Here is a 14,619-nt window from a genome sequence, read left to right on the forward strand (position 1 = left end):
AGTTGCAGGTCCTTCTAGTTGTGGGATGTGGGACGCCACCTCAATGTGGCCTGACAAGCGGTGCCGTGTCCGCGCCCAGGATCCAAACCCTGGGCTGCCGCAGCGGAGCGCGTGAGCTTAACCATTCGGCCACGGAGCCGGCCCCCAGAGCACTTTTTTATGTGTGCTCTAAAACTCTCCTTTGGCGATTTGACAATTTCCCTTCTGTTTTTCGAAGAAATTTAAAAATCTTTATGCAATCATTCGTAGAAGGATCATTCATAGATTTAACCAGTATTGTGGAATCACCCCTAAATATTTTCTCCAATGTGGCTACAATTCTTAGAGCACCTATTTTGTAAATAATAATAAGTATTATAAAAAGATAAAATTAAATAACTTTTAGTACCATCTATCTGTATTTTCATATTTTATATTTCTTTTATTCTTCTCCTGTTCGTATCAAGATGTACTTTTATTTCCTTTAAAGTCTGTTAACAGTTTTCTTTTTCTTTTCACACTTTATTCCCCAGAAGCCTTTGTATTTTTTCTGATTTTCCCCTTGATGTTTTCCCCTATTTTGCCATGCATCGCCATTTTTGTCAAAGCTACTTTTCAAGGTTTTCAAAAATTAACTAGACTTTCTTGTGCTTTTTTTGTTGTGTGGAATGGTTTTCCTAGTGTTCTTAATATCACTTCCAAATGAGACATCCAGCTTACCTGACCTAGTGGACATTACTACATTACAACACCCTAATTGATGTCCATAAAAATGACCTTGAGGAGCCAGCCCAGAGGTTTAATGATTAAGTTTGCACACTCAGCTTTGGCAGCCTGGGGTTCTCAGATTCAGATCCCGGGTGCAGACCTACACACTGCTCATCAAGCCATGCTGTGGCAGGCATCCCATGTATAAAATAGAGGAGATGGGCACAGATGTTAGCTTAGGGCCAGTCTTCCTCACCAAAAATATTTTTTTAAAAAATGACATTGAGATAGCAAGAACATATTAATTCTAAGTGCATTATTTTACTTACATACTACTTTTCGGTGGAAGATTTCTATATGGCATTAGAAATGGTCCGTGCCTCTAGGATCCTACCATCTAATGGGTCATATGCATATGAAAAGTGTTAACAAAATCTGGCATGTCTGTGTATGATGAGAGTCCCTGAAAAGATAGGAGAACCAAGAAATCATTTTCTGCTAGGATGGCCTGAGAAGCTCTCATGAAACATTTTGATGGAATTTGAGTCGAACACTGAGCCTTGGAAATCATTTAAGAAAAGGGGGTCAGAGGTAGATCCTTCTAAGAGGGGAGAATGAAAGACACAGCAGAAAATGAATGCATGGAATTGATTGCATCTAAAAGTTCATATAAGGTAATAATTGAAGTGTTACTGGAAAAGTAGATGAGAGTTACACTGGGGTTGGGATTTTATTTGCTAGGCTAATATTTTTTATTTAATTCAGGAGGCCATAGGAATCATTGATTTTTTTTAGTTAGGGTAGCGACGTGATCAAAGCAGTCATCAGGAGAGGAATAGGATAGGGTATGCGACATGGATTAGAGGAAGCCAGAATGCCCAGTTAGGAGTCAACTGCCACAGTCCAGGTGCAAGGTCACACCTGCTGGTTGAGCTTCCTGTCAGAAGCGTGTTGTTGTGAAGGGCGAGGATATAATTGTCAAAGAGGAACTAGTTTGAAAGGACAGATGATCATTTTGTGTGTATGATGGTGGGTCATCGTCATAGAAGTTTCCAGCACTGGGTTACAGGTGTAGGACTAGTGCTCATGCCTTGATACTGCAAAGTGAACAAAATACGACTTCATATGGAGTTTTCAGGAACAAAAAAATGGGAAGAAATGCTGTTTGGAAAACATCTTTTACTTTCTAACTCATCGTCCTTCTAATTCTTCCTAAGAAAGCATCAACCTGGGTTTCTTTTTAAGTAAGTATAAGGAAAGCCGTGTGGAGTGGAAAGATTTGGTTGTAGAATACTAATTAACCCCTAGGAAATTACTAGCAACACTCTCTTGATGCAAAATAAATTTTCAGTGATGGTTAAAGAAACTGCAGTGAAAAGTGGTTCATCTAGAGTTCAGATTCCAAATTCTTTTATCCTCAGCCGTGACCTAGCCAATCTGATTCCTTTGACATCTCCTTGGTTTTCTGATTATAGCATCAGTAATATCTTCGAAGAAGGTGATAGCATGTGATTCTGTTGATGCAATTCGTATTACTCTTGTTATTTAACCTCTAATGTTAAAGAGTAGTTGCTTTTATTATTATTAATGCCCTGAATTAGAATGCTGATTTAGTCAAACAGTTTTGATAGGCTTATCTCAAGTTATAATGCACAGCTTTTTTTTTTTTTCAATCGTGCGTACTTAACCAATTTTCAGTAGTTAGAAGTGGTTAGGTATTACTTCCTGTTGAATTAGCAGTTGCCAAGTAGTGGAGTCTTTGTACAATCCTGCAATCCACTAATGTGATATTTAATGAGGAGACATCAGTCTGGAGAAAGGTAGTCAATATAAATCAGTGTTTACAAAGTGTGATTAACTCTGAAATATTTCATCAATGCTGTGGTCCCAGGCAGACTCTATGCTAATTACCAGAATCTGCGTATGTTTCAGGGGACTCGGCCGGACCCTGGGTATTGCAAATATGGAGCAGCAAAATTGCAATTATGCTCGGACCGTCTCTGATGACAATTTATGCATTTGGTGTGATGACCTCCTCCTTCCCAAGAGGGCAATAAACAGAATGCATTTTCATTAAGATACTAATGCACTTAATCACAAGGGGAAAGGGTTAGGAAGTAAGGAAAGACCTTCAAGCACTGTGTGACGGAGCTGATAGGGGAGAGTGGTTTTATTTCAAAGGCAGCTTCTTTGCAAAGCTGTAGGCAGCCCCAGAGCACATCCCACATGGCTGTCATTGGTGCTAATTGAAAACATTTCAAGTTGAAGTTTGGATCTTCTTCCGGCTACATCCTCATTTCAAATGTGTGTGTACTACCGTAAAAAAATGTTAATTCTAACATTAAAAATATCCTAGCAGTTTTTTCTCATTTGTAATAATTCCACGGAGCTGGAGTGTTTGGAATTCATTATGCAAGTAATGTAACAAACGCGATGATGACTATCATCATCACCATCATCATCATCATCATCATCAGTAAGCATTTACCAAGCATAGAATTGTGTTGCAAGGCTCTGCTAAGTGTCGCAGGAAAAACCACGTTACTTTAGTCCCTGCCCTCCAGGAGCTTACTAAAAGGTCCCAAATTAGCCTGCTGATCATTTTGCATAGTGGGGTTTATACCATCTAGTATCAGAAAGATGATAAGGCTGATGCATCAGAGCATCCATAACCAAAAGAAATCCAGGATGGATGATACAAGAATACAGTTTTGGGGGCCATCCTGGTGGCCTAGCGGTTAAGTTTGTGTACTCCGCTTCAGTGGCCTGGGGTTCACAGGTTCAGATCCCAGGAACGGAGCTATGCACTGCTTATTAAGCCGTGCTGTGGCAGCATCCCACGTATAAAATAGAGGAAGATGGGCACAGATGTTAGCTCAGGGCTAATCCTCCTCTTCAAAAAAAAGAATACAGTTTTTTTCTCTTCTTCTCCCCAAAGACCACCAGTACATAATTGTATATTCTCGATGTAGGTCCTTCGAGTTCTGATATGTGGGATGCCACCTCAGCATGGCTTGATGAGCAGTGCTAGGTCCACGCCCAGGATCCAAACTGGAGAAACCATGGGCTGCCAAAGTGGAGTGTGCAAGCTTAACCACTCAGCCATGGGGCCAGCCCCAAGAGTACAGTTTTGATGTTAATGTTTTTATAGAAATAAACTGCTTTGAAATTTCCTTTGGATTGTAAGATTCTGGAAGACTGTTGCATGGGTAGACTAAGCATAATGTTTTGTTTTTTAATTTTTGGGGGCTGAGGAAGATTGGCCCTGAGCCAACACCTGCTGTCAATCTTCCTCTTTTTTGCTTGAAGAAGAGTGGCCCTGAGCTAACATCTGTGTCCATCTTTCTCTTTTTGTGTGTGGGTCCTGCCACAGCATGGCTTGATGAGTGGTGTAGGTCTGTGCCTGGGATCCAAATGAGTGAACCTGGGCCACCAAAGCAGAGCACACCAAACTTTACCACACCACCGTTCTGGCGCAAGCATAATGTTTTAAAGGCTAATTTTAAACTTACTCTTTTGAAGAGCTTCACTGTATGTTTTCTCCTTGTTCAATGTATCTTCATTGGTTACAGCAGAGTGTCCTCTCCATGACATTTGTGACATCCTCGTGAATCCCATGTGACTTTTGTTCCTAGAGGTGGGGGAGGAGTAACAGACTTGACATGGCCTCAAGATGTTAATATTTCCTGGGTCTTGCAAATCTAACGGCTTCTTTTCTTCAAACTCTGTGTTTTAGGTAATATAGAATATAGCTGCCCTGCCACGAATGAGTGCGAAATCACGAAGCGCAGACGTAAATCCTGCCAGGCTTGCCGCTTCATGAAGTGTTTGAAAGTGGGCATGCTGAAAGAAGGTAAGGCGCTTTGCTGGTGGTCCTGTGCTTTGGGTTGGGGATGGGGGGAGGGTGTGTGCATGGAATTACAAAACGTTAGAGAAACCAGGAAAAGATGGGGTAACTGTAAGTACCCTGGAACTGATGGCAGAATACTCCTTCTTTACAACTGAACTTTCTGCTACCTCGTGGCTAACTGCTTGACGTCAACAGGAAGGGACAAGGTAGGACACATCTGATGCGCATCTAAACCCACCAGGTATGCTTGGCAGTCTGGTCTTTTCATCTATACGATTTGCAGAAGGCAAAGGATAAAGGACAACAAGAGGCTGCTGTCATTGTCGTTTTGCTTTTCTTCTCATTACTAGGTTCACAGAGAAATTTCCCCCCATCTTTCTTGGGGTGTAATTGACAACTAAAAATTCTACTTATTTAAAGTATGTGACTTGATGTTTTGATATACGTAGGTATTGTGAAATAATCGCCACAATCCGAATAATTAACATATCCATCACTTAAATATGGTTACCATTTTTCTTAATTAATCTTGTGTTTAAAGCACTGTCTATTTTTTTCTAATCTTATCTTTTGGACTTATTTTCTGTTATAAAGAGCTTGTAATAATGATATTAAAATTGTTTTCCATTTGCTTTCAGTTGGAGGTAACAGTGACAAACACAAAATAGTAACAATGAACACATATTCTGTGCTAAATGAATTGCCTAAGCTCAGCCAGCTAACAGGTGGTGGGGCCAGGAACACAACCCACTTAGTCAGAGTCTAGAATTCACTCAACTCTTCCATCCAGGTCAAAGGTCCTGAAGTATTTGTGAATTTCTGCATGTCTAGTAAAACTAACATTTTAGCTTGGAGATGGGGAGAAATTCTTCTTTTCTTTGGGAGGCCTAGATTTAGTTTTTTGGGGTTTTTTTTTAAATGTATCTCTGTACATGTGTGTGCTTTTGTAGATGTGCATTTTACATACTGCATTTATATTTTACTGTTTCCTTCCCTTCCTAAAATTTGCCAGAGTTTAAAGTAGATATGGTAATTTTATAAAGTAACAAGATAAAAAATGTAGTAATTGATGTTTGAAAGACAATTAGGTAAAAAAAAAAATTTAAATATATAGCTTCGTTAAGTCATATCATATGCTTGTTCCTGCGGTCAGCCCTGTGAGTTGGTATATTTTGTTGTTACTGGGGATCACCTATTTTTTGGTTCATTTTGGTTTTTTTCTTTGCTGAGGAAGATTAGCCCTGAGCTAACATCTGTTGCTAATCTTCCTCTTTTTTGCTTGAGGAAGATTAGCCCTGAGCTAACATCTGTGCCAGTCTCCCTCTACTTTATATGTGGGTCACCACTACAGTGTGCCTGACGAGTGGTGTAGGTTCATGCCTGAGATCCAGGCCACAGAAGCAGAACACACCGAACTTAAACACTACACCATGGGGCCGGCCCCAAGATCACTTATTTTTTAACTTCTAAATTCAAATAGATCCAAGTGTTTATTCCTCAAGAACGAACCAGAGCTTCAATGGGGTGTGGCATTATTATATCTGGTTTGTTCTTATTCCAAGATTTTTTTTTTTTTTTTGAGGAAGATTAGCCCTGAGCTAACTGCTGCAAATCTTCCTCTTTTTGCTGAGGAAGAGTGGCCCTGAGCTAACATCCATGCCCATCTTCCTCTACGTTATACGTGGGATGCCTACCACAGCATGGCTTTTTGCCAAGCAGTGCCGTGTCCACACCCGGGATCCGAACCGGAGAACCCCTGGCTGCCGAGAAGCAGAATATACGCACTTAACCACTGCGCCACCAGGCCGGCCCCCCAAGATTTTTACTGTGAACAATGTTATAGGAAGATGAGTGGATGAAATTTTATTTCGGTACATGGAATTCATGCTGTCTTTCTCTACTTTTTGTCCACTAAGAACTAACTCCCCCTTGACTAGGAACAAAGAAGCCTCTCTCAAGTTCTTCTTGTCTTCAACTTGAAAAAAGCTGTAAACAAAGTGTATAACTTTATACTTAAAGCCTTATGAGAAGATGGCCAAGATATATTGCCAAGTAAAAATAAGCAAATTGCCTCATAGTATGATTCAATTTATATATAAGTATACTTCTATATAAAAATATGTTTATATTAAATTTATATTAAATAAATTTTGTGTGTGTGTGTGAGGAAGATTGGCCATAACATCCATTGCCAACCTTCATCTTTTTTTTTTTGCTTGAGGAAGATTGTTGCTGAGCTAACATCTGTATCAGTCTTCCTCTATTTTATGTGGGATGCCACCACACCGTGGCTTGATGAGTGGTGCTAGGTCCACCCCTGGGATCCAAACCTGCAAACCTTGGTCCACCAAAGCAGAGCACACGAACTTACCGATATACTATAGGGTTGGCCCCTTAAAAAATTTTCTAATGATTTACATTAAAAATACTGAGAGAGAGAGAGAAAGGAGAAAGAATGGAAGAAGGCAGATACACAGTGCAATGGTATATCCATGGAAATGTGGAAGGAAAGATAAAGATTGGTGATGGTGTTATACTGGTGAATAAAAATGAAGATGAGGAATACTTCCCTTTTTCACTCTACAGTCTTTAACACTGTTAGGGCTTTTCACGTTTGATGTGAAACATGTTTGATGTTTATAATCCATTTGCTAAACAGTTATTAAGTTCCTCCCATGTACCAGGCACTGTTCTAGGCTCCGATGATGCAACAGTGAAAAAGGTTGATATGGTTGCTCTTGCTAGAGAAAGCTTGTATGAAAAATGCCGAAAGGACAGTTTTGTTTTGTTTTGTTTTGTTTTGCTGAGGAAGACTGGCCTTGAGCTAACATCCATGCCCATCTTCCTCTACTTTATATGTGGGACGCCGCCACAGCATGGCTTGGCAAGTGGTGCATACGTAGGTGCGCACCCAGGATCCAAACCAGTGAACCCCAGGCCGCTGAAGCAGAACATGTGAACTTAACCACTGTGCCACCAGGCCAGCCCTAAAAGGACAGTTTTGACAAAGGAAAACATACAAATAAAAACCCAACATTAACAACCCAGCCCACATGACAAAGAGGTTTCCTTTCAGGCTTGTGGTGAGAGTTACTTTTTTGAGGTGGAAAACTTTATCCTAGCAATTGCCTTAAACCCTAGAGCAGAGTAACAAACAAAACATCTTTCAGAATATAAGTGATAATAATGATCAAAAATTGTTAGTCAATTTTTGGTCTTCATATTGCCACTTAGTTGAGCTGTAGAGACTCAAACTAAATTTATGCTCATTCAACAAGGCTTAATTAAGAGTTGAGAGTTGAGGGGCCGGCCCCGTGGCCAAGTGGTGAAGTTCACACGCTCTGCTTCGGCAGCCCAGGGTTTCGCTGGCTCAGATCCTGGGCGTGGACATGGCACTGCTCGTCGGCCACGTTGATGCGGCATCCCACATGCCACAACTAGAAGGACCTGCAACTAAGATATACAACTATGTACTGGGGGGTTTGGGGAGATAAAGCAGAAGAAAAAAAAAAATGAGTTGAGAGATGAGGACACATTATTTTTAAAAAGCAAATCAATTTTTGAAAAATGTTAGAAAAGTAATATATCAATGAACACTTGGAATTGGTGAATCCTACATTTGGATTTTGTTTCAAAAACTAAAGTACATGGAGATAAGCTTCCCTGTCCAGGTTGACTGAATTTTTTCATCCATTTGATTTTACTGCTGTAGTTTATTCAACCACTTACCTTTCCAGGTTTACGGAGGAAGTAGAAAAAATATTTTCCACTCAATAATTTTCCCCATTGTGGTTTTTAAGCAGGAACAGTCTTGAAGGGTGGTTAGAATGACTGAAGAGGTGTGAACTGTGTTTAATTAAACGTTGTTGGTGAAAGTGAATGGGCCAGCGCTTATCTGTAATTCACACCTCTTCAGTTGCTGTGATCAAGCCTTTAGAGAGTCTGTTTTTAAGGGAATTGCTGCTGTTGCTGGTATACTCAAATAATAATTTATTTTCCTTTGCTTCCTTATGCCCACTTTGATGGGAAAATGTCAATTCTCTAAGCCCCTCCCCCCCATAGAAAGGATGGAATGGGTATGAGTAAATATGGAATATTCTTTTTCTTTGTACTTAAAAAATGCAGTGAAATATAGCATATCACCGTGCATATAAATGCACAATTATGTTTGGCCAGCTCCTTGGCTCAAGACTTGCCTTCTCAGCCTGGAGAGAATGATACTGTCTTAAATGTATCTTTATGGATGGAGAGACATTTCAGTCCCATGTAGTATGTCAGAGATCGTGATGTAGTAAATCTATTCAAATGTAAACCTGTTCAATTCAATTACCAGTCCATAATAAAATTTGCTCCCACAACCCCCGTGTTGACCACAGCAGTCCATACAAGCTGATGGCACAGCAGGTCTGCAAATTGACAGACAAAATCTATTTAAACAAAAAACAACATTAGTTGTAGAATCTGAAATGAAATCAGATTTCAACAGCTTTGATGGGAATCTTCTTTCCTTTAAGAGGTATTTTTATTCAACTAGCCAAATGCATCTTAGATCAAGTGCCGCCTGAGGGAAATGAAAAAGTTTTCATTAAAAAGGTTTATAGAAAAATGAGACTGTTACTCTTTGAAAAATAATAATCCTTAGTTTTATTGACTGGCATTTCTGATGTGGAGTGCAAAAGGGAAGTGATGGCTTAGTGGGCAAACAATTCCAGTCGCATCACATCACACATAACTAAATTCTTGTAAGATGCAATTTCTCATTAGCCAGCACCAGAATTATATCTGAACGAACATTTGGTTTTAACATTAGAATTTTTGAGTCAAAAAATTCTTACCAGTTGAAGCAAAGAAACACTCGTGTAGAGAAAACAATGAAATACCGCAACATAACAAAACTTTGAGAAGTACAGTTAAAAAAATGATAGTTGTTCAAATCCAAGTGGTTGCGCCATTCCGCATCGTGAAAAATCCCCTTCTCTTTTTCTGGGCTCTACTTTGCTGCTGAGCCTCATGAATGATGGACCTGCATCATTTTTTTCAGCATTATACCATACTGTATCAGAGAAAACCCATCTATTACAAGATATCTGGTCTCGACATTCCCTTTTCATTTTTTTCAGGTATTGCTTATTTGAAGGAAAAAACGAGAACTAGTCAAGGTGTACCTATAAATCTGGTCAAGATTTATTTTGATTTTGATCTCTCTTCTTGGTTATTTAAAGTCTGTTGCCAGACATACTGGTTCCGTTTTCTCTCTGTTGGTGGCAAACAGAGACATTTTAGGAAAGCAATAATTATTTTCTTTAGATGTGGAATTCACTGATCAAAGAATTGAAGGGCTTTTTGCTGTATTTTGGTATGATGGTTTCCCCTTTGGCAACTCAAGGATTTTTCTTGAACTCTTGCAAATGAGAGCAAGAGATCCACGTTTATGCCTAACATTGTAATCCCCAGGCAGGCTAGCCTGCATGCCAAAGTGTAGATAAATCTAAACAGCATGGAGGACCAGATTAGCTATTTCATGCCAAAGAAGTGTGCTTTTTACTTTGCCTTTAAAACAAGAGTGACTTAACCTTCCTAATCTTCCTTTTCATCATCTGAAGAATGATGATAGCAATAGTAGTATTTGCAAGTAAAGTATTGCTGTAAATATCCAATAAGAAATTGCAGGTTAAGTACTTAGCATACCATGTGGGCCAGAGTAAGGACCAGGTCAACATTAGTTATTGTTGTTGGAGGCACTAGGGGTCTAGATTTAGGGTCAGGTGGGTCTGGATTCGAGTCCTGACTCTGCCATCTCCTGGAGCCTGGGCAAGTTATAGAGCCTCAAAGACCCACTTGCTTCAGCCTATTTATTTGTAAATAGGGGATGGAAGGTAGAACTTATCTTGTGAGGTTTTTGTGAAAAGCAAGAGAGCTAATATAGACACAGAGTCTGGCAGATGGTTAGCGGGAGAAACTAAGCGAGAATCTGGATATCATATATCATATTGACCTGCGGGACTAACACAAATTAATGTGATATTTGTTATTCTTTGGAAATATCAATGACCTGAGGGGTCCTTTCCAAACTTTTCGTAGAAGCACAGCAATAGGTGAAAATTTACTGAGAAATTTCATGAGGAAATTTAGTCTTTAATATCTGACCTTAGGTCAGGCGAAGAGAGACAACAGCATAAAAGGGAAGAACAATATAAAACAGAAAATATATATTGTTTTGTATTGACAGCAATACAAAAACAGTAAAAAGAGGACAAAGGGCTTCAACCCACACAGAAGTTTTTACCAACCACATTACAGGTGAAGAATGCCTTTAATTCTCAGTTTAGATTCAGAAAGGAGAACTCATTCCTCTGTCTACTAAAGAAAATGGACAAATCACAGACATTTTCAAAAGTACGAAAAGAATTAGGAGAATTCTACTAACCTCATAGGTACATTAAATTTTACTGAGGAAATTTTGATATGAGAGCATAGTGGAAAAAATCAGAGGATGGAAATACATTTTACTACACCTCAATAAATATTAACTGAGCTCTCCCCATGTGTCTGGCAAAATATTTTGCTTTAGCTTTTATTCTGATTTTTCCACTACCTAGCATTGTGATCTGGGGCGAGTCCATTCAACTCTGTCTCCATTTCCATATGTGCAGGAGGGCAGTTGGATTATTTCCTCTCTCATCCTTTCTATCCTAAAATTATATAAATTTTGTTAAAAAAAGATACAGTGTCTGCAGAAACATTATACCAATATATGACACAAAGATACTTATAATTAAGATGATGATGATGATGATGACGACTATATTCACAAGTTTGAAAATATATTAAGAACTGTGATATGATAGATGTGGCTAGTGAACTGTGCTGTTTTTTTAATTTTGTCTTAACTGAATAATTCTTTGGATGCTCTTCATCTTTTTAGAAAAGCAGGAAGTATGTTATTTTTGTCAAAGTTAACAGAAGTGAGAGTTGAAGGAACAGTAGAGCAATTAAGAGAGATTTAAATACTTAGGGACTGAAGTTTTGGTTATGTATTTTTATCTGTGTTTGAAAAACTTTTTCTCTATATTTCCTCACAGTCCTTGCCATCTCTTGTCAATATATTGAAATGAAGTGAGTAGAGTCTTCTTTTTGTGGGCATCTGAATCTCATCACAGATTGCTGTCTTGCTACCAGTCAGATTTATCTGATGCTGCCTTTTTAAAATAAAAATATTGACATAACTGGAAGAGGAGAAGAGCAAGTTTATATAATTTTAAATGTCTTTTATTTTTATTTATTTAAAATTTTTTGTGTGTGTGTGAGGAAGATTAGCCCTGGGCTAACATCTGTTGCCAATCTTCTTCTTTTTGCTTGAGAAAGAGTGGCCCTGAAATAACGTCTGTGCCGGTCTTCCTCTATTTTGTATGTGGCACACTTCCACAGCATGGCTTCATGAGCAGTGTGTAGGTCCATGCCCAGGATCCGAACCCATGACCCGTGGGCCGCCAAAGCAGAGCAGGTGAACTTAACTGATATGCCACTGGGCCGGCCTCTTAAATACCTTTTAAATACTTCCTCAGGGGAAAAACACGAGTTATTAAAATGAAACAAATAACCTAGTTATATGTTGTTTTATTGGTAACCATTTTTGCTTTTCATATTTGATTCGAGATCTTTAAAGTAAGTTTCTATTAGAGAGGTGCTCAATATTTTTCCCCACTTTGTAAAAATCTAAAAATTAAGCATGACGGCTACATATTGTTTAGGCAATTTAAAGAACAGTATGTTGAATTGTTAGTCCTCATGTTAAGGATGAAGTCAAAGTACAGGTTGGGAATTAGCATTTGGAATAAATCGCCATTGCATGTGGAAAGGGCACAGGATATTAAGGTTTCATTATCACCTTAAACCTCACTCAACAGAGAAAAGTGGGGCCCTGGGAGTCAGATTCTCATTAATCAGATGAGGAACCCAAGGTTTAGAGCGTTTTAGTGACTTAACTAAGGTCTCATTGCAAATAAAGTGGGAATGGGATTAAAAGTCAGGAAAGTCATATTCTCAGGCCCATCTTGTATCTGTCAAGCTGTGTGTTGCAGCCTTGGCCAAACAATGGGTCTTTCCTGCCCCAGTCTTGGGTCAACTGCCCGCAATCTCGGCACAGCAGGCCTGTAGTGACCTGAAATATTCACTTGGGGGTGGATGAAACGGGAAAGCGTCTTGGAGCTCCCAGAAACAGCAGAACTTAAGGATTTAACAAGTGGTTTGTGCCTGAGGTATATATGTAAGTGACATTCATAAAGAGGGGTATTCTGATCTCAGGAAATCCAGCTTCTCACCTGGGGTTTGATGTGGCCCCTGAAGATACAGATAATGGTGGGTTTGGTCCAGGGAAAGTCCTTACAGGATAACTGAGCAGCTAGAGTATCGAGCTGATTATGAGTTGAAGAAGGCATCATGTGTCAGGAGCTGTGGAGGTCAAAATGGTAAAGTTTAAGACACTATGTAGAACAATTTGTTTAGGTCCATTCGTTTTGTTCAAGCTGAGTTCATATCTGTCTCTAGATACGTCCCTGGGAAAGAAGTTAAATTAAAAGAGTATGAAAATCTAAAGTGATCTTTTAGTTTCCTTCCTTGATGGATCTCAGTACCTTAAAAGGGTCCTGTCATCTATTCCCTACTTAAACCCTTTGGCTTGATGAGTGATCTTAAATCCATCAAGAATTACCAGTCTCTATAGAACAGAACCCCCCCCTCATCTTTTGCCCTGACTCATGGATTATGAGGACTGACCTAATTAGGCTATTGCACACTAGGCTATGTGCAGTGCCCTAATCTTTAGGAAATCTGTGGGTGGAAGAAATGGTAGGAGTCTAGAGGCCGTAGTAACTCTTCTTCTTTCACGTTAGAGGGTTCTTTGTCTACAGGCCCTCTTTATCCTAAGCTAGCTCATCACAATCCACAGGGTATAATTCCTATTTCTACTTTTTCATTTAGAGAAGGCATTTGTGGGTGTGTTTGTGTGTAGGTATATATCTGAGACAGAGCATGGGTGATACGTTTCTTCACTTAGCTGCCATTACATCTCTCCTGTCAGTTGTCTTGAGCCCCCAGGATATAAAGAAAAATGATCCCAGAACTGTTTTACTGAAAGCACAGCTTGTGTCTTGATTTATACGTGGTAGGGGGAACTCTGAGAGTCTTTTGGGTTTACTCTATCAGCAGGAGGAGGAAAGACCAACTTACCTGTCTAATTACTCTACTGTTTCATATCTTCCATTTTACTAAAATGTTCGCTTACAGAGTGTAGCATTTTCCAGGCAGGTTCCCTTTAAAAAACAGAAAGCTATTCAGGTCATTTAGTAACAAGCAGGTTTGTTTTTACTCCCGTAAAGAACCTGCTTGGTGCAATTTATCCTAACAAAATATCTTTTGTAAAAACCTCTGAAGAAGACATTGCCAAGGTGAATTTTTTTTTTTCCTCAAGTCTAATATCATTATGCTGCCAAGTTGAAAACAGGAATTATTGGTAGGGAAATTTGGGTTCCTACTGCCTTCAAAAAGCAGAACAAAGAAAAAGAGAAAGCTTTAATGGTATTCAAGGAAAATATTTCTGTGTTAGATGACAGTTAATAGAACTGCTTTGACCTCACTGGTATTTCTTGCAATCTCTGTTGTAATATTATCCTAAGAAGCTCCCTCATTAATGCAGAGTGTTCAACAAAACTCCCAAGTTATGAGTAATAGCAAAGAGCACTTTCTTTGCGAGCTTTGTCTTGACATTAAACCATTTGGGAATATATTTAAGGTGCCACAGAAAGTTCTTTCGTGCACAGAGACTGCGTTACCAGATGGTGATATTTTTGTCATTCTTTGTTGATATGAAACTTGAATAGTCTGTCTCAAAATGAATAGGAAAGATTTCGAAGGTAACGGTCATAACATATTCTTGAGAGCTTCATATGCGTTAGGTTCTGTGCAATGTGCTTTCGTTAGATTTTTATGTTTTTGCTAATCCTTACAGTGACCCCCAGAGGTGCATATATCGCTATTTCACCAAGAAAATAGAAGTTTAGAGAGATTGTGTTACTTGCCAAAGT

At 39.1% G+C, this 14,619-nt stretch overlaps 1 protein-coding gene across 9 annotated transcripts in view; it reads left to right on the forward strand.

The window, feature by feature from the left end:
- Window positions 1-14,619, forward strand: part of ESRRG (estrogen related receptor gamma) — a 603,662-nt gene that overhangs the window by 446,843 nt on the left and 142,200 nt on the right. For all 9 annotated transcript variants that reach the window (XM_070256008.1, XM_070256005.1, XM_070256010.1 and 6 more), the window contains one exon: window positions 4,424-4,540. In XM_070256008.1, the coding sequence (XP_070112109.1) occupies window positions 4,424-4,540 (117 nt within the window). The remainder of the gene's footprint in view (window positions 1-4,423; window positions 4,541-14,619) is intronic.

Source organism: Equus caballus, chromosome 30 (assembly GCF_041296265.1).
Source record: "Equus caballus isolate H_3958 breed thoroughbred chromosome 30, TB-T2T, whole genome shotgun sequence".
Taxonomy (NCBI): Eukaryota; Metazoa; Chordata; class Mammalia; order Perissodactyla; family Equidae; genus Equus; species Equus caballus.